This window comes from Phoenix dactylifera, unplaced genomic scaffold, assembly GCF_009389715.1.
Source record: "Phoenix dactylifera cultivar Barhee BC4 unplaced genomic scaffold, palm_55x_up_171113_PBpolish2nd_filt_p 000089F, whole genome shotgun sequence".
In the NCBI taxonomy this organism is placed as follows: Eukaryota; Viridiplantae; Streptophyta; class Magnoliopsida; order Arecales; family Arecaceae; genus Phoenix; species Phoenix dactylifera.
This window is the reverse complement of record NW_024067678.1, coordinates 359,405-384,597: the sequence shown is the minus strand read 5'-3', so window position 1 is coordinate 384,597 and position 25,193 is coordinate 359,405. Positions and strand designations below refer to the sequence as shown.

Here is a 25,193-nt window from a genome sequence, read left to right as displayed (position 1 = left end):
AATTTTGATGGTAGTGTCTTAGAGGGCGGTAGCAGATGTGGAGTAGCTTTTATAATTAGAGATCAGGACTCCAGGATGATTGCTGTCGGTGGTCGGCGCATTTTTGATGAGTCAGTCCCAGTGGTGGAGCTGTATGCGGCATGGGAGGGCCTTGTCCATGCTAGAGTGTATCTAGGTGCGAGGCGAATCTTCCTTGAGGATGATTCGGCTATAGTGATCGATTGGATTCAGAGCGGACGAGTTAGGACAGATCTGCATCCTCTGATCCATGACATTTGTCGTCTGCTGGAGGAGTGCGATTCTTTTAGTGCTATGCAGGTCTTTGGGGAGGCGAACAATGTAGCGAACTGGGTCGCTTCCTTCGCAGCACACCACATGGGCGCCTTCACATGGGAGGCATCGAAGCATGTGCCATTGGCACTAGAGCATATTCTACACTGTGACCATTCAGGGCGTCATTACGGCTGTATGTAGTGAGACGCCATTACACCCCAAAAAAAAAAAAAAAAAAAAAAAAAGACACGTAAAGGTAAGATAATTTTAACATCCTTTTGAAGTACCGTACAAAGATGGGAGGCATTTTACGCAGCGTAAGGAGCAAGACAAAGCTTTGAGTACCATATGGTCTATATATAAGATTCATGTAATGCCGGTGGAGCCAGAGCGTGTCTGTTCACGTCTAGTCTAGTCCTCCAACCCCGCACCCGCCGGTAGAATTCCGGGATTCGGCACCGTTCCAGGCTCGGACGGAAAGGCGAACGGCGTCAAGGTGGAGGAGGAAGTTAAACGGGAGGTGCAGCTTTGGGGTGCTTCTATCTTCTTTGTGCTCTTCGGAATTATTATATTCAATTCAAGTTGGGAGGATCGCATTCGCATCGGTATTTTAATTTTTTCTTTTTTGGGAGAACATCGGTACCTTTTTCGCTGCGCTGCATTCTTTCTTTTCTTTTTTTGTTTTGATTTATTGTACCGACCGCCTTAAGTTGTAATTAGAGATGGGATTCTCCTCCTGCTTGAGCATGATGGGCTATGTTTCTTATGGATTTGTACGCGATAATAAGTCTCTTCATCTGAGAGAGCCCTCATCAGTGGGAGGAGGACGACTCCGTTGGTGGCGAAAACGTGGAAGCAGTGGACCAAACTTGGTCGACTCCAGCATGCCTTTTATGCTCAAGTCTCCAGTAGGAAGAAGGCTTGTCGCGTCTGCCCTTGAACCTCAGGAGGAGTTCTCAGGAAGAACAAGCCCAAATGAGGTAATCACGTCTCTCTCTGTCTGTGTCTCTTTAACTCTTTGCTAGGTTTTCTGGATTTTGTTTCTTATAATTCAAGAAAACGGAAAAAAGAAAGAAAGAGAGAGAAACGATGGAGAATATTATGAATTATGGAGCGCTTGTTAGGCATCATTGTTGGCTTTGTGTTTTTGTTTCTATACAAATTAGTGAAATTATCACTTGGAGATTGTTGTTGAAGATAGCTTTTGTACAGAACTTGTGCTATCCCTTGCTTTTGTTTTCACTCTTTTTACAGAGCAATAAATCTCAAAAGCACAAAAGATTTTTTTTTCTCAAACAATTTGAAAAGACAAAAAGGTTTCACCATACATGTTGTTCAGTCTAGTTCATTTTTGTTCTTGGATTTTTGTAAACAAAAGGAGAAAACTGAAGCATTACCAAATAGGCCCACATCTTTCTATTTTCAAGTCTGTCTGCAATGTCTATGCATTAGAAACTAAACTGCTGTTTCTGATCATATGAAGCCTGACCGATTGCAACATCTATTGTTGCTGTTGCTTTTACTGTGCGGAATTCATCCATTAGTGAAGAGACAATCTATGAATACCCTTCTTGTTTGAATAAGGGCCTAGAATTTTGAACTACTAATGTGTCATGACAATTGATATTTTGGGCTACTCTCAGAACCTAATGAGTTTTCCTCTTGTTGTTTGGTGTCATGGTGTCAACATTTCCCAGATATCTATTCTAATCGGTGTATTGTTGATGTGGATCCAGACTGTCCGAGATCATAATTAAGCTTAAGGATTATTGATTTTAAAGAATCACCACTAGTTTTGGATCTCAGGAAAATTTAGCTGGCTTATTTTTCTATTTTTGAGCTGTGCTCGACTTATAAAGGAGCTAAGCCACGAGGAAGGTTAACAAAGAATTGGTGCTTAATTGCTGAACTTACTAGAGGATCATTTTGTAATGGTTTTCTGCCTATCTTGGGACTAAGTTTCTGTATCAACTCTATAGTAACCATATGTTTTGCGCTGCATCCATCAAGGATATGATTGCACTATACTCCATTTATGACAAATGAAGTGGTAATTCCCTACAAGGGCAAGTTATTGAGCTTGCTAAGGTCAAATGTTAGGACCTGCTTCTCTCTCCACCTGCTGAACATGATGGTGTCAGGATTATTTGAATTATTTCTGGTATTGTACTTAATTCTGATGACTTAGATAATCTTTTTGAATATGGAGTTTGATCTAGTCTGTACTTCTGGGTTAATTGTTTGTTAGATCTCTATGTAAACAACATGGATAGTCCATTAGGATTTAAGGTACTTGATGATGATGATAACTTATATTTTGAGATGTTTTCACTTAAGGCCTAAATTTCTGATTATATAAAGTTCAGTCTTTCTCTTTCTAGTTCTCGCATTTAGCCATTTCAAGTTACCTCTGATTTCATCATAGAAGAAAGTTATCCGCTCCATATCTTAAGATGGTTTTCTGCTGTTCACAATGAGCTGCGGTATAAAAAATAGATTGGGCCAGTAACCAATTATTAAGTTATTTCTAGTGCTTGACCATCAGAAAATAATTATTCAATTTTTTGATAGAAATTATTTAACTGATACCAGCAGTATCTCTGAGATGTAAGCAGATGGACTTTCAAGAAAAGGATGCTTTTAGGTATGAAATGGCCAAAATATGTGACAGATAAGGTAAGTGGATGGACCATCAGAAAATAAATTATTCAATTTTCTGATAGAAATTATTTAACTGATACCAGCAGTATCTCTGAGATGTAAGCGGATGGACTTTTCAGAAAATGATGCTTTTAGGTATAAAATGGCCAAAATATGTGACAGATAGGTAAGTGGATGTAAGCTTTATCAAAATGTTTATCGGTTCATGGTTTGTTGGAAAACATATGACTGAATTTTTACTATCTTCACAATGGAATCTCATTCATAGATGGAATTTCCCTTAGGTACTAATTCACCACCATTTTTTCCCTGCTTTGTGCTTGCAAAGTTTTTTACATATCTGCTCATACACCAGTCAATTCTAGAAATGCTGCCTCTTTTCTTTTTCCTTTACTTGAATCTGAGCAGATGACAAAACAATAAGCTTCATCGTGCTGGCTTGTAGTCAGCTGCACGGAACCAAGTTTGCATTTGGTTCTTGTCCAACACCAAATCCTTTATAAGAATGCCTTTATATTAGGACAGAAGTAGATAGTTGCAAGCAAAAGTTGCTTTCTCATGCAGAAGTAGTTCATAAAAGCATAAAATGTGCATGTATTTCCAGTGGATTTGTTTATTATTGATTTATTTGTATTGTTATCTAGTTTATTTCAGTAGATGGTTTTTCTTATGTCTCTTGAGATGAGTTACTTATATATTTATGTTCATATCAAGTGAAGACAAGGTTGAGTAAGCCTGATTGTGCATGAACTTCAATGAAGGGAGAAAAATTTATCATAAATGATATGATGGTTATTTTTCTTTGTTAAAGGTGAGGAAGGAGATACAAAGGTGCTATGAACTTGTACACAAGCTTGGGAGGGGAGTAGTTTATCTGGGTTCTTCCAGAGTAAAATCAGACCATTCACATTACCAGCAAGCAGCAGAATTGGCCAGAGAGGCAAGTTAGTCACATTCTAATAGTTTTTGTCCCATGCCGTACTTGGTGGAAGTACTAATTTGACATGGATTCCTATAAATTATCATGATCCAAAGGCAGTATTAAAGTAATAGGCATACCAATGCATTTACAATCATTAAAACTATCATCATTTGTTATTCATAACCATTGTTGACATTGTTTTGTTAATGTCCTTGTTGTCATCAGCATCATCGTTATCATCATCACTATTACTTATTGTTGTCGTGGTTGAAAGTATACTTTTCACATCTTATAGGAAATGTGTTATGACTTATGAGCATTACGCATAAAAGTCAATAACAAGTTTAGTGTTAGCAACACAGCATGTTTGGGAAGAATGTTAATTATTGATAAAATCAACTTAGGAAATTTAGATAAGAGACAGATCATTGAGTTCAAACTAAAAAATGACAAATTCCAAATTCTACTAAGTACTAACCTTTGCACTGAAATATACATGTTTTTTTGTGGAGGTTTATTATACATATGAGCTCATTGCTCTCTACTTATCTCATAAACGAAGAAGTCAAGCATTTTTTTTTTTGAAGTAAATAGAACTGATATATCAGGATCAATAGATTCATGTGTAAACTAATTACCATATCAAAGTTAATTCAATAGGAAATCATTGCATTTAGCATGCATGGCATGTTCCAAACAAGCAGAACCAGAGAAATGATTGAATGAATGTAATAAAATTCATGAATTTAGCATCCATTTTAACTCCTAATCCCCTTCTTTCCTTAAAGGATATACAAATTCATCCTAAGCCCCTTTTCTCCTGCAAAGGATATATAAAATCATCATAGGATCCTGTTTCTATAAAATATGAACAACATTCAGCGTCCATGCAGTCAAATTACAAACTGTTTTAGTGTCTAAAAGCCTATGAACAGAAAATAGTGGAGAAAACCAGCAAGTCTATAGTATTTGTGACGATATTGTGATATCTAAAATATCAAGATGGAAGAATCAAGAACACTTGCTGGTTTACTGCTGGTCTAAAAGCTTGACCATGCATTTACTGCAGGTCAACAGGTGAAAATTAATCATAATGAAGATGATTGTGTCACAAAATTGTCCAACTTCAACAAGTTGTCTCGTGATGGGGCTCCATATCAAGTACATCATGAGAGTAGGGTGATTAAGTTAATCAGCCTGATCAGGAAAGCCAATCAGATCGATGATGGGATACCGCCATCAAGATGGATCTGTCTGAATATGCAGGAGGACTATAGTCCAAGGAATTTCTTGATTGATTGAACAATGCAAAGTGCATCTTTGAATAAAATGATGTGTTGAAAGAGAAAAAGGTGAAGATGATCGCCTTAAGTTTAATGGGCTAAGCTTTTCCTTAGTGGGAGTGGTTAATGAATTGCAAGCTGAAGGGCAAACCCAATGTCAGATAAGGACACAAAAAGTTGAGTGCATAATTTATGCCCTTCAAGTACATCTAGTGCTTGTACCAATGCCTCCATAATTTTCAGAAAGGCAGCAAACCTATAGATGCTTACACAAAGGAGTTTTATCAAGTCATCATTCGGAACCAGTTGATGCAGATCAAGGAGCAGCAGGTGGCCAAATGTATTTGTAAACTACATTAGTTGATCTAGGATGCCCGCAGCTTGCACTCCTTGTGGATTGTTCAAGAGCGCGCACTATTGTGCTATCACCACAAATAAGTAGCAAAGCAATGGCATGTCCCTACACTAAGATACAATTAGAACTTTCAAGGTAATGGACTACAAGAGGCATGTATAGCTGATGTTCGAATAAATCTCAACCTTGTGGTGATAGGATGATCCACCTACTCCTGGGCGATCAACAAGCATTAAACTAGTGGAGGGATGGGTTGTATGAAGATTGAATGTAGAAAGGCAGACAATCTTCCAAGGGAGTAGCTCCTAGCTGAGGGCAACAAAGGATTAGATGTTGAAGAGGACATTAGATCAATCTATGATAAAGATCATGGACTCATACCATCTCGAATCACCCGGTATGGGGCATACCGAACTATATTGGGTTGCAATCGGTATAAAACTCATGTCAGTACTGGCCCTATACCATCTTGTACTGCCCCATACCGAGGCATACCAAGATGTATTGAGATACGTACTAAGGTGTATTGAGATACGTACTAACTCGTATCGAGACATACCAGCTCATACCGAGGTGTACCGAGATAAAAAGTGAGCAAATATAGTTCAATGGCTGTTCCGATATGGATTGCGTATTGTATCTTGCTAACTTGTATCGCACTAAATTGGTAACATAGGGGTACGGTACCTGGTACTAAGATTGTGGACCTTGATAAAAATGATGATGCAAAGAATAAAGGAGGGTTAAAGGGAGATATGGGTACGACTATTGCTATTAGAGAGAACCTTCTACTACCAAGTCAATAAACAGCATGTTCTCAGTATCCTAAGCATTCCAGTAAAGGCCGGCAAGTGGACTTACCTTGGAGTTCCTCTATCGGGTGGTAAGCTCTCTAGACAGGATTTCAACCCACTTTTTGATAGAATCAACAAATGACTAGAGGGATGGAAATGGAAGCAACTTGCTTAAGCAGGACGACTTACACTACTTCAGTCTAGTCTATCATCTAGTTATGCTGATCTCATGTCCAATACTGCATTTCCAAAGGCAGTCATGGAGGAACTAGAGAAGCTCTTTAAAGCATTGTTACGGGGACATGAAATGGGTTCTCAGAAGCTTCATTTGATATCTTGGGAGAAAGTTTGCAAGTCTAAAACTCGAGGAGGTCTTGGATTACAGCAAGTCAAGCTTCAAAAGGAAGCATGTATGGCAAAAGCAACAGGGAGTCTAATTCTCAGTATAAATTCATTTTGATGCAAAGTTGTGGGAACCAAATCTAATTTCACTGATTGGGACAATTATCAACTCAGAAGAGGAGCTTCACCAATTTGGCAGTCAATATGTTGCGGATCAAAATGAAAAACACAATCTTTCTCTTGGCAAGTAGAAGATGACAAAAATATTAGTGTGCTGCAAGATTCCTGGATTAACAATATTCCCATCAATCGAAGCCCCATGCCATTTAATTCCAACCTATGCAATGACAACCGGAAAGTTTCAGGTTTGATCAATGTGGATGACTTATGGAATCATTAACTTTTGATGCAGTTGTTTACAAGGGATACTTCTGAACAGGTGATGTGCATTCCAATTCCCAAACATATTGCGAAGATAGAATAGTATGGAAATGCGCTGGTTCTACAAATCTGAAAATCAGAGATGCGTATAGTCATTCAAGAGGAATGTGAAGCAGAATTGGCTGGTTGTACTAAGGATTTCAAGTGGATTTGGGAAGTATCAGCAACTCCGAGAGTCGAAATCTATTGGTGGAAAGTAGTCTGGGGCCAACTACCATGCAAAGAATTTTTCGAATCAAGAGGACTTCTCTAGAATCGAAGCACTGAATGCGATATCTGCTAAGGAATTAAAGAATATATTGAACATTGCATTATTACTTCTTCAGTAGCAGTGACCGTGTGGAATGAGTTACGCAAAACGCAAAAATAATGCAGCAATTCCCATATTTAACTCAATGCAGGATCTGATTGATTGCTGTTCGAACAAGCAAGTGGCATATTTTGATATATCATTGATATGTTATGCAGGCTGGATTTTTCGGAATGCAAGAAATGACCGCATCTTGTAAGAGGAAATCAAGTAATCCATATGAAATCAGCCACCATGCCCAATATCTTGCAAAGGAATTTTATGAAGCCATGTCGAGCATCATCCGCACTAGGGTGCCGGCAGCTCAGTGAGCTCAAACCCACAATTCCAGAGATTGGTTACATGGATACCCGCTCCCTGTGGAATCGTAAAGGTGAACTTTGATGCTTTATGGAAGGATGGTGAGGGGGGGTGGGTGGGAATTTGTTATAAGCTATCACAATGGATACATTTTACTTGCAGAAGCAAGAAATTTTAGAGAATCTTCAATTCAGAAGCAGAATTTAGAGCGAGCAGCCTGGGAAGGATTATTAGCAGCCATTAACCAACTTAAATTAACCAGAATATGGTTAGAAGGGGATTCAAGCACCATTATCAATTGGATCATGAAATATCTTAACAGTTTCTCCATAGCTTCAAAGCATCCATTGCTTTGAGATATCATCCATTTTGCTTCTTCATTGGATCTCTTCTTTACAAGCCATGTTTTCAGAGAAGCCAACAAGCCAGCGAATAGACTAGTAAACTTTAGAGTTAATGAAGATTATCAAGCCAATACCATAATCTGCCAAGAGGTGAAGGCCTTGTTATATGCATATGCTTATGGGTCCAGTTCATTAGAAAGTAGATTATTTTAGCTTAATGTAGTCCAATTTGTTCTTTTTTTTTGATCATTTCCCCAACTTGTACAGAGAAAAAGGAGGACTGCCAAACAATTGTGTTGGGAACACCTTTTGTACTGTCATATCTCAAGAAGTTTTCATAAAACTGAACTTGCCTAAATAAAAACATCTGCAAAATAATATGAGGTAAATGTAGGTAGTAGATTTTGGTTTTTTTTACTATTATGTGAAAGTACTTTGACAATGTTTAGTCTGTTATACATGTCATGGATGCTTGATTTGCTATTGGGTAAGCCATGGCAATACAAACAAACCATGGTTTGTCGTACTGGTATTTGGTATGGGCAGCATACTGACACTCGGTACGCCAAAAAGATCCCATACCGTACTGTACCGTTCCGACACAATACTAGTGTGGCCCCAGTACCGGGTCTAGTATCGAGATGGCAAACCTTGAAATAGACAATTCATGATGGAAGATCGAATATACTTTCTTGGGGGACCGCCAAAAATAGGCAAGAACTATGCGACTAATGGCTAAGATATGTGTTTCAATGTGGCATTCACTCAAATGGGCATAATTTTTAAACTGCTAGTCAACATTGTGCATATAACCAGTTTTTATATTTAGAGCTACTAAGAAGATCACTGACCCTAGGTCTCATCACTAAATTTTATTGTTTCGAGGGTGAACGAGAGACCAAGGGTGGAAAGTTGCCATTTAGGAAATTTGTTTTCACAATTTTGTTGGTGCAATTAGTCTGAATTGTCTTAGAATGTTACAAGTGTATTTCACATTGATTATACCTTCTAGAGATTTTGGAAAGATTCAATATTTAGCTAATTTTGCTAAATTATATGATGATTCACTTTATGAGGTGGCCTAAGGTTAGTTTGAGGGCAAATATGATTTTTATTAATACAATTGTCATGGAGTAGCTTATTCCACCTTTTCTCTACTTTGTTCCTTATGCTTGTTTTCTCTATCATGACCCTGATTCAATCACTAACCGACCTAATGAACGTTAAATGCATGAGAATTCAAAAGAAGATTCATGATATAGGATTCATGGAGTGGGCTTATGTAATTGTCTTGAATCTTGGATACCTCTGGTGTGAAAAATGTAGTTTATAATATATGATATGCAATTTGATTTGATTTTGCACCTTTTTATGTTGAGACAAGATTCAAGATTTGGCAATATTTTGTTTTGCTAAAGCATTAGATAATGTTTTGATGTGGCTCTTTGGCATAGAATTTGATGTTGAGGATGATAGTGGTATTTTGATGATTAATACAATAATCAAGAGTATGTTACAAGTTAATTCGATACATCATTTATAAGTCTGTCACTCTCAGTACATTAGTATAATAAGATAAAGATGCATTTCATTGTTTATGTGGATGAATCTAACCTTAAGTTGCAGCAAAGTGTGGATTGAGTCGACCCCAAGATTGATTGAGTCGACCCCGGCACATCAAAAAACTATCTGGCACACTTCTGCAAAAATGGCACGGATGAACAGTAGTTGGGTCGACCCAAGTAAAGAATGAGTCGACCTAATCCTCAAGCCTCAAGAAAACAGTTCTCTGGAAATCCTGAGAGGGTCGACCCAAATGAAACTTGAGTCGACCCCAAGTTAACATGAGTCGACCCAAAGGCAATGACATTCAAAAATAGGTTCTCTGGAAACCCTGAGAGGGTCGACCCAAGTGAAAGTTGAGTCGACCCAACTGAACCTTGAGTCGACCCAAAAAGATGTTGAGTCGACCCAAGTGAAGGAAGGCTGAAATGCAAGGTTCTGTGGTTCTGAGAGGGTCGACCCTAGTAAATGTTGAGTCGACCCAAGTGAAAGTTGGGTCGACCCCAGTAAAAGTTGAGTCGATCCAAGCACGGGCAGAAGCATAACGGCTAGTTCTGCAGAAGTACTTTTTGACCTTCCAACAGTGAGTAATGGCTAGTTTTTGAATTCTAACCATTGGGGCTTGTCCAATGGATGAAGGAAACTATTTAAAGTGACACTATTCATCAGAGGAAATAGACTTTTGCAAAATATCAAAGCTTACACAAGAAAGACAAGTGCCCTAATCTTCTTCATCCAAGTGCTTCATTCAAGAGTCAAAAAGGAAGTGGTTGAGCAGACTCCAAGAGAAATCAAAAGCTCCATCTATCCTTGAAGAGTGAAGCATTCTTGACAAAGAAGAGAGAAGTCTCATCAAGCGATAACTATTCTCTAAACTCTTCCTTGTAGCTTATAAATGTTATATTTGCTCAACTAGGAGCTTCAAGTTTCTTCTTTCTTTTATTAATCACCTTGTAAAGGTTTGTTGGTGAGCCCGTAAAACCAACGGTGTAGGTTTATTGGTGAACCTGTAAAACCAATTGTGAAGGTTCGTTGGTGAGCCCGTAAAACCAACATAGGTTCTTGGTGATCCCGGAAAATCAAAGTGTAAAGATTTTTGGATTGTGAGCCCGAAAAACAATCCAACTGTAATCCGCGGGATTATAGTGAATTTCCAAGGGGTCGCTTGGGGAGTGGACGTAGGTGCTTAGGAGAGCACCGAACCACTATACTTCCTGTGTGTTTGTATTGTGCTTTGTTCTATTTCACTAACTCATCAATTGACATAAGTAAGATAGTAAAAATTAAGAGAAACCAATTCACCCCCCCTCTTGGCTTGTCACCTTGGGCAACAAGTGGTATCAGAGCAATGTGCTCCTATAGTATTTGTTGATCTCACAATCAAGAGTCAAAGATCATGACAACCCAAGTGGGATGTTCTATGAGTGAGGGGCAATCCACAAATAGACCTCCTCTATTTAATGGCACAAATTACACATACTGGAAAGCTAGGATGAGGATATTCATTCAAGCTCTAGACTATGAATTGTGGTATATTATAACTAGAGGACCTCACACACCCACAATTAGTATAGAGGGCACTATCATACCCAAACCAGAAATGGATTGGAATGAAAGTGATAGAAGACTAGCACAATTAAATGCTAAAGCGATTAATGTAATTTACTGTTCACTAGATGTAAGTGAATTCAATAGAATATCTACATGCATCTCTGCAAAAGAAATTTGGGATAAACTTGAGGTCACACATGAAGGAACTAATCAAGTTAAGGAGTCAAAAATAAACATATTAGTACATAAGTATGAATTGTTTAAAATGGAATCCACTGAGTCCATAACTGAAATGTTTACTCGTTTCACCGAAATCATAAATGGGCTAAAGAGTTTAGGAAAGTCTTATACTAACTCTGAATTGGTGCGAAAAATTCTCAGATCTCTACCAAGAGTTTGGGAGGCCAAGGTAACAGCAATTCAGGAAGCAAAGAACCTCAATACACTGCAATTGGAGGAACTTCTAGGATCACTCATGACCCATGAGTTGACCATGAGGCAAAATTCAGAAGATGAAGTCAAGAGAAGAAAGACCATTGCCCTAAAGTCTACCACTCCAAAACAAGAAACTGAGTCGGAAGAATCTGATGATGATGAATTTGATGAAGAAGGAATGGCTATGCTTGGAAGAAAATTCAGAAAATTTATGAGAGGTAAGAAGAGATTTCATAAAAAGAAACCCTTCTTCAAAGGTAGCTCAAGCAAAGAAAAGGGTAAGGACAAAGAAAAGGAAAAGGAAACACCTATTTGTTATGAGTGTAATAAGCCCGGGCATTATAAGATAGATTGCCCGGAATTAAAGTGGATGGCAAGAAAACTTAAAAAGAACTTCATGGCTGAATGGAGTGAAAGTGAGGAGTCAAGTTCGGAAGAGGAAGATCATCAAGAGACGGCCCAAATATGCCATATAGCCAATGACGATGAGGTAGATTCTGAACTTGAATGTGATTTTACTGTTGATGAATTACATGATGCATTTTTAGAACTCATGGAAGAACACAAAAAACTCATCAATAAAAATAAAGTTCTAAAAGAAGAAAATCAATCTTTTATCAAAGATAAGCTGAAACTATTTCATAACTATGAAACATTAAGTAGGAGACTTACAGATGAAACCAAGAATCTAATTGCTGAAAATGTCAAGTTAAAAGAAGATGCTGAAAAATATAAATCCTTAGTAGACAAGTTTACACTTAGCTCAACCAAATTAAATATGATTCTTGATAGTCAAAAAGCTGTATATGATAAGGCTGGATTAGGATATAAAACAAATAGGAAACAAAAATACTTAAAGAACATATTTGTAAAAGCTAAAAATGAATATATTACTTGTCATTGTTGCAATAAATTAGGACATAAGGCATATGAATGTAACTATAGAAAGTCTAGCCACAACAAATTGAGTAATAATTATAAGCTTAAATTCAAGAAAGTTTGGGTTCCAAAAGGAACATCAAGTACTAACCCTAAAGGATCCAACATAGTTTGGGTACCTAAAGCTCATTCTTGATCTTGATTGCAGGGGTGTCTTGCAGCTAATAAGGTGGATAAACGATGGTATCTAGATAGCGGCTGTTCAAGACACATGACCGGTGACGTAGACCAATTTGTCACTTTGGAGTCTAAGAAGGGTGGAGTAGTAACCTATGGAGACAATGGAAAAGGGTAATCATTGGAAAGGGTAAAATTTTCTTTACTCGATCTACCTTCATAGAAAATGTCTTATTAGTTAATGGTTTGAAACATAACCTACTTAGCATAAGTCAATTTTGTGATAAAGGATTTAAAGTCACATTTGAAGCATCAGTATGCATAATCACAAATCCTAAAGATAATAGCATTGTACTTATAGGACAAAGGCAAAGAAATATCTACATGGTAGATCTTCATGAATTAGGCAAGAAAAATGGATTATGTTTAATTACCAATGAAGAAAAGAAAAATGAAACAAGTTGGCTTTGGCATCGTAGACTAGGACATGCTAGTATGGAATTGATATCAAAACTAGTCAAGAAGGAATTAATAAAAGATGTGCCAAAATTGATCTTTGAAAAGGACAAAATTTGTGGACCATGCTCATTAGGAAAACAAACAAAATCATCCTTCAAATCAAAGAATATAGTATCAACAACTAGGCCTTTTGAACTCATACATATGGATCTATTTGGACCCACTAGAACTGCGAGTCTAGGAGGGAAGAAGTATGGACTAGTTATGGTAGATGATTTTTCAAGATATACATGGGTTTCATTTTTGTCACATAAGAATAAAGCATTTTCAGCATTCTTGAAATATTATAATAATATCATAAATGAAAAGAAGCTCACCTTAATAGCAATTCGAAGTGATCATGGAACTGAATTTGAAAATCAACACTTTGAAGAATTTTGTAATGAAAATGGTATCTCACATCAATTTTCAGCACCTAGAACGCCTCAACAAAATGGGGTTGTTGAAAGGAAAAATAGGACCTTGGCAGAAATGGCACGTACGATGTTGTGCGAGTCAAATCTTTCAAAGTACTTTTGGGCTGAAGCTATAAGCACTGCTTGCCATATTCTAAATTGGGTTTTAATACGACCTATAACCAAGAAAACTCCTTATGAACTTTGTAAGAATAAGAAACCAACCGCTAAATATCTTAGAGTATTTGGATGTAGATGTTTCATTTTAAACAATGGCAAGGAGGATCTAAGTAAATTTGATGCCAAGTCAGATGAAGGTATCTTCTTAGGATACTCCACATCTAGCAGGGCATACAGAGTGTTTAATAAAAGAACTCTTGTAGTCGAAGAGTCAGTTAATATCATATTTGATGAGTCTGATAGTGAGTCTGCTAGGAAAGAAGATATCCTTGATGATGATGCAGGAATTATTAACTTTGAAAATTGAATCTTGATGACGTGCCAAATCAAGATAAGGAAAATGATCGCGTGCCACCACAATCTCAAGACTTGCCAAAGGAATGGAGGTATGCATATGGACATCTTAAAGACTTAATCATTGGTGATCCATCTCAAGGGGTAAGAACTCGATCCTCTCTTAGAAATTTAAATGATTATCTTGCTTTTGTTTCACAGTTAGAACCTAAGACTTATGAAGAAGCTGAAAAAGATACCAATTGGATAAATGCTATGCAAGAAGAATTAAATCAATTCAAAAGAAGTAATGTATGGACATTAACTGAGAGACCAAAGCATAACTCTGTAATTGGAACAAAATGGATCTTTAGAAATAAATTAGATGAAAATGGGGTAGTTATAAGAAATAAAGCTAGACTTGTAGCTAAGGGATACAATCAAGAAGAAGGAATAGATTTTGATGAAACATTTGCTCCCGTAGCTAGATTAGAGGCTATTAGATTACTTCTAGCTTTTGCATGTTTCATGGATTTCAAATTGTATCAAATGGATGTAAAAAGTGCATTCTTAAACGGTTTTATAGAGGAAGAAGTATATGTAGAGCAACCTCCTGGTTTTGAGAATCATGAATTGCCAAATCATGTGTTTAGACTACATAAGGCATTATATGGATTGAAGCAAGCACCTAGGGCTTGGTATGATCGATTAAGCAAATTTCTACTAAATAATGACTTTAGTAGAGGAAATGTAGATAAACCACTTTTTCTCAAAAGAAAAGACGAAAACCTAGTAGTGGTACAAATATATGTAGATGACATAATCTTTGGTGCCACAAATGATAATCTTTGCAAAGAGTTTGCTAATTTAATGCACGGAGAATTCGAGATGAGTTTGATGGGAGAACTAAGTTTCTTTCTCGGATTACAAATCAAACAAACTAAAGAAGGTATCTTCATTTATCAAACTAAGTATACAAAGGAAATATTAAAGAAGTTTGGGAATGAAAATCACAAGGGAGTAGGCACTCCAATGAATCCTACTAGTAAGCTAGACAAAGATGAGAAAGGAAAGAGTATTGATATTACGCTTTATAGAAGATTAATTGGATCCTTGCTCTACCTTACTGCTAGTAGACCAGACATCGTGTTTAGTGTAGGAATATGTGCTAGATACCAATCAGATCCTAAGGAGTCACATTTAAGTGCTGTTAAAAGAATCCTTAGATATTTAAGAGGAACTACAAACATAGGATTATGGTACTCGAGAGACTCCTATCTAGATTTGCTTGCCTACTCAGATGCTGATTTTGCTGGATGCAAATTAAATAGGAAGAGCACTAGTGGAACATGTCAATTTTTAGGAAATAACTTAGTATCATGGTTTAGCAAAAAGCAGAATTCAGTAGCACTGTCGACGGCTGAAGCTGAATATATAGCTGCCGGCAGTTGTTGTGCTCAAGTACTATGGCTTAAGCAACAACTAGAGGACTATGGAGTTAAACTAGATAACATTCCTATAAAGTATGATAATACTAGTGCCATCAACCTTACTAAAAATTCGGTTCAGCACTCTAAAGCCAAACACATTGAAATAAGATATCATTTTATTAGAGATCATGTGCAAAATGGAAACATATGTATTGAGCATGTATGTACTGAGAAACAATTAGCTGACATATTCGCAAAACCTTTGAGTGAAGATAGATTTTGCACGCTTAGGAGGGAATTAGGCATATGTGATCCTTTTTATTGAGGAGATATAAAAGGGAGCAAGTAGTCTCATGATACACTCCTCCCATTTCTAAAAATCCATGAAACATTAGTCAAACTAGTCATCTATAGATTCCTTACTCATGTATCATTGTCCCAGTAAGAATTTGTAAGGATTGGAAGAAAGAAAAATTTTTAAAAGGGAAAAGGAAGAGAAAGAAAGATTTCTGAACTTGGGTCGACCCAACCCAGAATAGGGTCGACCCAATGTTGAGTCGACCCAAGAAAAATCTAGGGTCGACCTAACGACAGGACCCCACTGTTAAAAGGGGGACCCGTGAGCAGTCTAGGGCACTGTTTTCACTTTATCCTCTTCCGAAAACCCTATTTTCCACTCTCAAATCTCCTCCAATCATCTCCAAACAGTAGATTACATCAAGATCTTGAAGAAATGGGACCCAAGGGAGCCGTAGCCAAGCGATCCGGGAGGGTTTCACGGATTACCCGTGCGGATAGGGCTGCTACAGAGCCTTCTACAGTGTCTCCACAAGGTGAGACACGTGTAGAGCCTCCTCCTCCTCCCTCCCCTTCAGTCCAACTTGCGAAATTTGCGGGAAGACCGGTTACCACAGGGAGAAGGATCCACTCCGAGTTTTTGGATCAAGAAGGGTTCCGTTTGGGGGAATGGATCCGAAGGCAAGGATGGGAGTATCTTTGCTCCCTAGATGTGGTGATCTACCCAGGATTGGTCCGTGAGTGCTATGCCTTCCTCAAAACTGGAATGGGAGGGCTTATATCTGAAGTTCGAGGAGTAAGGGTTAGGGTTTCCGAAGAGAGTTTAAGTGAGTTGCTTCATCTCCCCTGCGAAGGAGCAACTCCAGAAAAGCCCGAAAACAAGTTGAGAGCCTTGCAGTTGATTCTTGAGAATGAAGACATCGATTATTCTGAAAATGTAATAGCAAGCTCTCTTTCAGCTGAAATGAGGTTGTTGCACAACTTTATAGGTCGGATTTTATTTCCGAAGAGCGGGAGATTTGATCTCATTTCTGAGCGAGATCTGGTTGTCATGGAGCACATTATTCAGGGCATTCTCCTGAATCTCCCGGCTATGATACTCAGGCAGATGAGAAAGGTTATATGCAACTCCAGAGTCTCCCTGCCTTATGGTATGATACTCACCCTGATCTTCCGACAGCATGATATATCTGTAGAGGGAGAGATCTCCAGGCATCTACTATTCACTGACACATACACTGCACGATCCCTTATTCGCATGGGTTATGAGAAGGTGAACGGGCAGTGGGTACGCGCTGGAGCTGGGATTCTGGGTGATGCACCAGAGGGTGATGCACCAGAGATTGGAGACCCCATCCCTGAGGATGAGGAGCCTACGGATCATCCTACAGCACCTTCCGAGGCTGGACCTTCGTCATCTGTTCCGGCGGGATACACAGATAAGTTTTGGAGTAGGATGACTGAGCTTATGTTAGCTCAGGCGAGCACTATCACTGATGGACCGACGAGCAGACTGGATATTATGATTGCTGAGATCATCGATCTTAGAGAGCAGATAGGAGCTCTACGGAGAGAGAGAGGTTCATGGACCATCTGTGCCCCAGGCAGCTGAGTCAGAGATTTTGGCACAGAGTCATCCAGCTCACCGAGCTCCACGCCAGACTCAGTCCCATCAGGCTCGACCTCCCCTCGCCACTTATGCTAGAAGGATGAGGACTAGATCACAGCCATTAGATACCCCCTAGGCTGATACTAGCATTCTGATTAGAGCCTAGGATATGTATCTAGTTCTCATATGTATTTTGTGTTGATCATGTACTTTGTACTTTGATTGAGGAACATTGTATTTGTTTTGTTTTGGCATTATTGTACTACAATGTTCCATTTTGATCAATGAAACTGAAATGTTTGTTAATTATTGTGTCTATTCCCATGCACTTATTTGATGATAACAAAAAGGGGGAGAAGCAAGGAAAGAGAAATAAGTTGACAAACAAGTTGAAATTTATAATAGGAAAGGATATACATTTAAGGGGGAGCAATTTGTAACAATGAAAATGTTAAAGTCTAAAATTTAAATCGAATTTCAGAATTTGGCACATAGAGTTTCAGAATTTGGCACATACCTTTCACACCTCGATACATAATCTGAAACTCATGCTTTATCTCAAATTTTTGAAGTTTCATCCTTAATGAAATATAAAAAAAGGGGGAGTAATTCAAAAGGTCAGATTGGAAACATTTGGATGAAATAGGGGGAGACTTTACTCTCAAATTTGAAAAGCTGAAATTCAGCAACTTGAGCCCTTTTTAAAACTAATTTTAAGATAAGTATCAATAGGCTCATACTCTATATTTTGTAATCATCAAAAAGGGGGAGATTGAGGATGATAGTGGTATTTTGATGATTAATACAATAATCAAGAGTATGTTACAAGTTAATTCGATACATCATTTATAAGTCTGTCACTCTCAGTACATTAGTATAATAAGATAAAGATGCATTTCATTGTTTATATGGATGAATCTAACCTTAAGTTGCAGCAAAGTGTGGATTGAGTCGACCCCAAGATTGATTGAGTCGACCCCGGCATATCAAGAAACTATCTGGCACACTTCTGCAAAAATGGCACGGATGAACAGTAGTTGGGTCGACCCAAGTAAAGAATGAGTCGATCCAATCCTCAAGCCTCAAGAAAACAGTTCTCTGGAAACCCTGAGAGGGTCGACCCAAATGAAACTTGAGTCGACCCAAACTTGAGTCGACCCCAAGTTAACATGAGTCGACCCAAAGGCAATGACATTCAAAAATAGGTTCTCTGGAAATCCTGAGAGGGTCGACCCAAGTGAAAGTTGAGTCGACCCAACTGAACCTTGAGTCGACCCAAAAAGATGTTGAGTCGACCCAAATGAAGGAAGGCTGAAATGCAAGGTTCTGTGGTTCTGAGAGGGTCGACCCTAGTAAATGTTGAGTCGACCCAAGTGAAAGTTGGGTCGACCCCAGTAAAAGTTGAGTCGACCCAAGCACGGGCAGAAGCATAACAGCTAGTTCTGCAGAAGTACTTTTTGACCTTCCAATAGTGAGTAACGGCTAGTTTTTGAATTCTAACCATTGGGGCTTGTCCAATGGATGAAGGAAACTATTTAAAGTGACACTATTCATCAGAGGAAATAGACTTTTGCAAAATATCAAAGCTTACACAAGAAAGACAAGTGCCCTAATCTTCTTCATCCAAGTGCTTCATTCAAGAGTCAAAAAGGAAGTGGTTGAGCAGACTCCAAGAGAAATCAAAAGCTCCATCCACCCTTGAAGAGTGAAGCATTCTTGACAAAGAAGAGAGAAGTCTCATCAAGCGATAACTATTCTCTAAACTCTTCCTTGTAGCTTATAAATGTTATATTTGCTCAACTAGGAGCTTCAAGTTTCTTCTTTCTTTTATTAATCACCTTGTAAAGGTTTGTTGGTGAGCCCGTAAAACCAACGGTGTAGGTTTATTGGTGAACCCGTAAAACCAATTGTGAAGGTTCGTTGGTGAGCCCGTAAAACCAACATAGGTTCTTGGTGATCCCGGAAAACCAAAGTGTAAAGATTTTTGGATTGTGAGCCCGGAAAACAATCCAACTGTAATCCGCGGAATTATAGTGAATTTCCGAGGGGTCGCTTGGGGAGTGGACGTAGGTGCTTAGGAGAGCACCGAACCACTATACTTCCTGTGTGTTTGTATTGTGCTTTGTTCTATTTCACTAACTCATCAATTGACATAAGTAAGATAGTAAAAATTAAGAGAAACCAATTCACCCCCCCTCTTGGCTTGTCACCTTGGGCAACAGATGTAATAGACAGTACTTAAATTCATAGAGCCAACTTAAGGTATGTGTGATAAGGTTTGCCAATTACTTGAAGGCAATGATAGTATAATGGTTAAGTGTCATGTATTCTATCTCATGTGAATTGTCATATGCATGGTTTTGTAATCATAATTGTAAATCTCTTGCATAGGTATGAATTGTAATCTGCTAGCTCCTGTGATGCTTGGCATGGTCTAGTTGGTCATAGTACCTGTTGGATGCGCCCTATGCTGCATCAAAAATATTCAATTTTCTTTCCTTGAAAGGGGTCCACATAAGTCTCACCACTACCTTTGAAAATATTTGTAAAATAAGTGGAGTGATCTATACAGCTTATCAAATAAACCTCTACCATAGGCAAGAATTTAAGTTTCTACTAAAAAACAAATATCTTCAAGTTATCATACAAATCAAATTATTGTTGAAGGGTCCAAATGTGTTCATTGAATAAAATTAGAATTTTGAATAAGAAACTATATATTACAAGAGGATCAAAGCATATGGCTTCAAAGAAGAGTTCAAATAATTCACATTAAACAATAAGTTGAATGATTTTCAAAGGTTTGGGCGAAGATTCATTGAAACAATTATGAACATACCAAAAATCAGAATGCTCTAATGAGGATTAAACTTTGATGAGAAATGCTAGGAAGCCATGACATGTCTTCCCATGCTATTATGCCTCACCTCTAATTAGCTAATTGGGTGGAATAAAGGGAGAAAACGCTTCCTCTATTTTCTATAAACAACAAAATAAATAAGATTACTCTTGTCTTCTCCTTTTGCTCTCCTCCAAGCTTGTCCTAGTTTCCCTTCTTTAAAAATAGAGGAAATCGTTTTGGAGCTTCATCTTGAGATGCTTCAACCTGAAATTAACTATTGAGGGCAAGGTTCGTTGAATTGGTATTGGGGGTCATATTAGCCGGCAATTAGTTTAATACGGTATGGATCCTTACCATGCTGTTCCAAGACGTACCGAAATAGGGAGGAGAGGGAGAAGAGGAGAGGGCGAGGGGAGGGAGGAGAGAGGCTCGTGCTGACTTTGGATGATACTCGACATTTGAGATTGTGGCTTGGGTAGTGCGGATTTGGTGGCAAAGGAGGCTGTGGACGATAAAGAAGAACTAGGGAGCACGGATTTGGCAGCGAAGAAGGCTGTGGATGATGGAGAAGTGATAAGTGCTTAATAATTTATAATTTAGTTATCTTTCTATAGCACTTATCAATGTTTTTAAACTGATAAATACATATTTTACCATGAAATTGAATAAACATTGAATTAAATTTAAATTATGGTAAGAGGTAAATAATTCTTTTCTTAAACCAGATTCTGAACTTGTCTCTCTCTTGATTGCAATCTTTAATGAAAACTATAGAAAAACATATAAGGAGATTGTGTTGACCCGGCTAAGGTTATAATTAAATGGGCTTTGGTCTTGATTAGATTAAAAGTTATAATTGTATAGGAAAATATTTGATTAACCCTCTTATTAAGTCACGATCCTGCTTTTAGCCCTGTTGAGTCCAGTCTGAAGCAGTTTAGCAAGAATTAAATTTAAATAACATTGGGCTCGAGAACAAGTTCAAGCAAATCAACGATCATGACCCATCTCAAATCCAAAGCCAATTCCCAACCAATTTCGTACCTACCTTCGTGTAAAATTCATAATTTTAAAATTAAAAAAATAAAATATCCACAGTAATTTGGAGAAAAATTGCTGGAATCGCTGTTCATATGAACAGTGTTCCGTGAAAACACTGTTCATATGAACAGTGTTAGGAAAAAAAAAACTCATTCACTGTTCATCTCCTTCCTCCCGCAGAGCATCTCGGCCGTCCACCTTCCACTGCGTCTTCCCGTCGATCCCGCGGCCGTCCACCTTCCACGACGTCCTCCCGTCGATCCCGCGGCCAGTCTCTCTTCCTAGCCGTCCGTGATCAGCCATCCACGGAGCATCCGAAGCCACCGATCCAACCACCTTCTTCTTCAGCTCTCCCGCATCCACACCGAATCTCCTCCGCAATCATCGTCGATCCAGCCACCAGCTTCCGAATCCCAGAGATGGCGTAGCGACTCCTCCGGATTCCTAGCTCCAAGCGTGATCGGCTTGTCCCAGCATCCTCGGGTGTCCGCCATCAGCTGCGTGCAGCTAGCGATCATCAATCTCCCAGCGTATCCTCCTCTTCCGTGATCCAATCTCTCCGTAATTCGCCCGGAATGCATCCGTTGGATCCTCCAGCCATCCGTCAAGGAAGCCGCAGCAGCCTGTGAGCCAAACTCTTCCGCGTCCGAGCTTCACGGATCACGCCTATTTCCAGCCATCACCCGCATGCAACAGCGTCCATAATCCAGCCTCCGCGAGATCAAAGACCGCAGACCACGCCCTCCTCTCTGGGAATCGACCGCTGGGTTTTCAGCGATCTATAAGAGGAAGACGGAAGAGAAGAAAAAGGGGGGAGCTCGGTTGAGAAGAAAAAAAAAACCGGGGAGACCCCTGTTTCGGTGAAGAAAAGAAGCCACCAGCCGAGAGAAAAGAGAGAAAAAGAAATAAAAAAAGAGAGAAAAAGGGGAGGAAAGAGAATAGTTTTGATATTTTGGGAATAATGGGAGTTGATCAATTTCATTTGAAGATGGGAGGTTGTCCGGAAGCCATGCTTGGCTAAACATCCAATCTAGGGCTGGATGAAGCCCTAGCAATGTATCAGGGCATTGTGGTTCTTATTTTTTTTATTATTTTGGAGCTTATTTAAATTCTTATCTTCAATGAAATATTTCTTTTATGATGTTTAAACCTTGAGCATGCCATTTACTATTCGTGTTTGCTAAAGTAGTCTAAGATAATCCATGCCTAGGAAGATGAGGTGTGCTGCACCCTAGATTAGCATACTTAGGTAGACACTTCATGCTATACCGAAGATGGATTTTCCTAAAACTCTTTATGTTTTTATTTTAAAAGGCTTGTAGCCAATTTGCATGCCTCTCCAAAAGATAAAAATTAAGAACACAATCCCTAATGCCATGCTACGCGGTGGATTCCAAACCCTAGATCCATCTACTTTGATAAATTCTAATTCGCACTCATAGTTTAATTTAGTTAAATTAAGTTAGCAAATTCTTCTTCTTGATTTACTTTTAAAAAAAAAATAACTTATTCTACAATCCCTGTGGACCGACACCCGTAATCACTATCCTACAGGATACGTGCTATTGCGTGGTTTATTTTTGAAATTGAAAGAACCGATCAATTTTTGGCGCCGTTGCCGGGGATTGCTAGCATAGTTATTTTTCCTATCATTAAAAAAAAATTTAATTAATTAAAAATAAAATTTCAAAAAAAAAATATATATATCTAAAATAAAATAAAAAAAATATGTTCTATTATTGTAATTTTTTTAATCTCCTTTTTTCTCTTCTACTATTTTTTATTATTATTATTATTATTTTTCTTTTGGTCTTATTTGATTAGAAATCGAAGAGGAGATCTAGGCTATCAAAAAGGAATGCTTTAGAGGTTTGCTTAAAAAAATTTAAATTGCTGGGGAAATTCTCTTTGGTAACCTCTAAACCTTTCTTATTTAAATTAATTATTAGCTTGGAATTTTGTGGTGATTGTTTGATTTTAATTTCAGCAAAAGTGTGAATGCATGCCTGATACACATACACCAATTAATCTGCACTTAGTAAGGGCAATCACCCCAACAAGATAAGAGCCGGATTTCATCATCGGACTCTTGCCCAATTTAGGTGAACTCAATCTCACATAGTGTCACTTTAATTAAAATCAACTAGACATTGGCCCCTAGGGACATTCGAGCTCAATAGGACGAAGATCACCGAAAGTTGCACCAATTTCGCTCTGTGGCTTAGTTGATGTCTAGGCAAGCTTTGTCCCTATAAGGGAGACAGTTCATCTGTTCGAGGCAAGTGGGTTTTAAGTGGGACCTTTGCGAACGCATCGTGACCCCTCCACTTACCTGGGAGCTTACCTGGTCAACTCGGTTCATTAGACTGGATTGGAGGCTTAGGTGCCCTCTTCAAACCAGTTAGGAGCTGTCTAGTGATTTTAGGACAAAGACTAGGATTGATATGCTTTTCTCTTTTATTGCATGCTTGATTGATCGAGGACTAGTGTATGCAAGGTAGTCGTTCTAGAGTACGAAACCTATTACCCTTTGACCCTGAAATAGAACGAACCCTTAGGAACATTCGAGTTAAGATCAAAACATTAGGATCATCCCCACCTCTTAAGATAGCTGAAGAACAACCCAAACTCCTGAGGGAGTACTTTACTCCCACCATTTACACTTTCCCATCTTGCATTCGATTACCTGAAGTAGCAGCGGTACAATATGAAATAAAGTCTAGTGTGATCCAAATGCTCCTATCTTTTTATGGGCTCACCAATGAAGACCCATATAAACACCTAGATGAATTTCTTGAGATTTGCACCACTGTCAAGATTCAGAACTTCACTGATGATGCTCTGAAACTTAGATTATTTTCCTTCTCCCTTAAAGATAGAGCCAAACAATGGCTGAATTCTTTAGAAGCCAACTCGATTCGTTCTTGGGATCAAATGCAACAAGAATTCCTTAAAAAATACTTTCCCATAGGAAGAACGAATCAGTTTAGACGTGCCATTACAAGCTTCTCCCAAACTGAGGGAGAAGAATTTCATGAAACTTGGGAGAGATTTCGAGACCTAATCCGTAAATGCCCTCATCATCAAATACCTAAGTGGCAGCTAGTGCAATGTTTCTATAACGGATTGACTGAACGAAACCGTCAGATGATTGATGCCGCATGCGGGGGGACTTTCATGCTTCGAAATGAGCATGAAGCATGACAACTATTTGAAAATCTTAATGAAAACTCCCTCCACCATGCTTCATGTTCTCGTCAAGCACCCCCGAATTTTCAAAGAAAAGGGGCCATTTGTGAAATAAGTCATTCTATGGACCTGTCTAGCAAGGTAGATGCATTGTCCCATAAGATTGACCAACTAATGATAGGAGGACATGTCGTTAGCTCTTCCCAAGCACAAGTATGTGCTATCTGTTCTAGCCCATCGCATCCTATTCATTAGTGCCCCTCAGCACCCCAATTCTCCGAACTCGTGCAAGAACACATCAATGCTGCCCAAACACAGCCCAGACCGGGTAATGACCCATTTTCCAATACATATAACCCGGGTTGGCGGAATCATCCAAATTTTTCTTGGAGGCAGCAAGCTTCGAATACTACCCAACCCTACTCCCAAAATTTTCAAAACCCTCAGAATTTTCATCTCTACCGTCCCTCAAATCAATTTCAACACCCTCCTCCAACCCAAAGAAATACAGCCTTTGGGGAGAAGGTGTTGACTGCCCTTCAAGGTTTGGAGGCAAACACACAACTATTGCACTCTCACACGCAATCAATTGCTAAGCTAGAATCCCAAATGGGTCAACTAGCCAATGCATTAAACAAACGAGAGGAAGGTAAGCTTCCAAGTCAACCAATGAGTAATCCAAGGGGACAATACGTGGCTCAAGGAACTCAACTAAATCATGAGCAAGCCAATGCTTTGACTACCCTGAGGAGTGGCCGTATAATAGATAATAAGGTTGGGGAGGGTAA

The 25,193-nt window shown here is 38.6% G+C and overlaps 1 protein-coding gene and 1 non-coding gene across 5 annotated transcripts in view; one reads left to right on the top strand and one right to left on the bottom strand.

Moving 5' to 3' along the window:
* Positions 1–643: 643 nt before the first annotated feature.
* The window catches only part of LOC103708110, a 37,332-nt gene continuing 12,782 nt past the window's right edge, over positions 644–25,193 (top strand). For 2 of the 4 annotated variants that reach the window (XM_039116360.1, XM_039116359.1), the window contains exons 1-3: positions 644–878; positions 994–1,253; positions 3,746–3,874. In XM_039116360.1, coding sequence (XP_038972288.1) covers positions 996–1,253; positions 3,746–3,874 — 387 coding nt within the window. In that variant the 5' untranslated portion in view covers positions 644–878; positions 994–995. The remainder of the gene's footprint in view (positions 879–993; positions 1,254–3,745; positions 3,875–25,193) is intronic. The other 2 variants (XM_039116357.1, XM_039116358.1) reach the window with 2 other exon arrangements.
* On the bottom strand, positions 24,200–24,305 carry LOC120104735. Its single transcript, XR_005507093.1, has one exon. It is a non-coding gene; the product is annotated as a small nucleolar RNA R71 (small nucleolar RNA).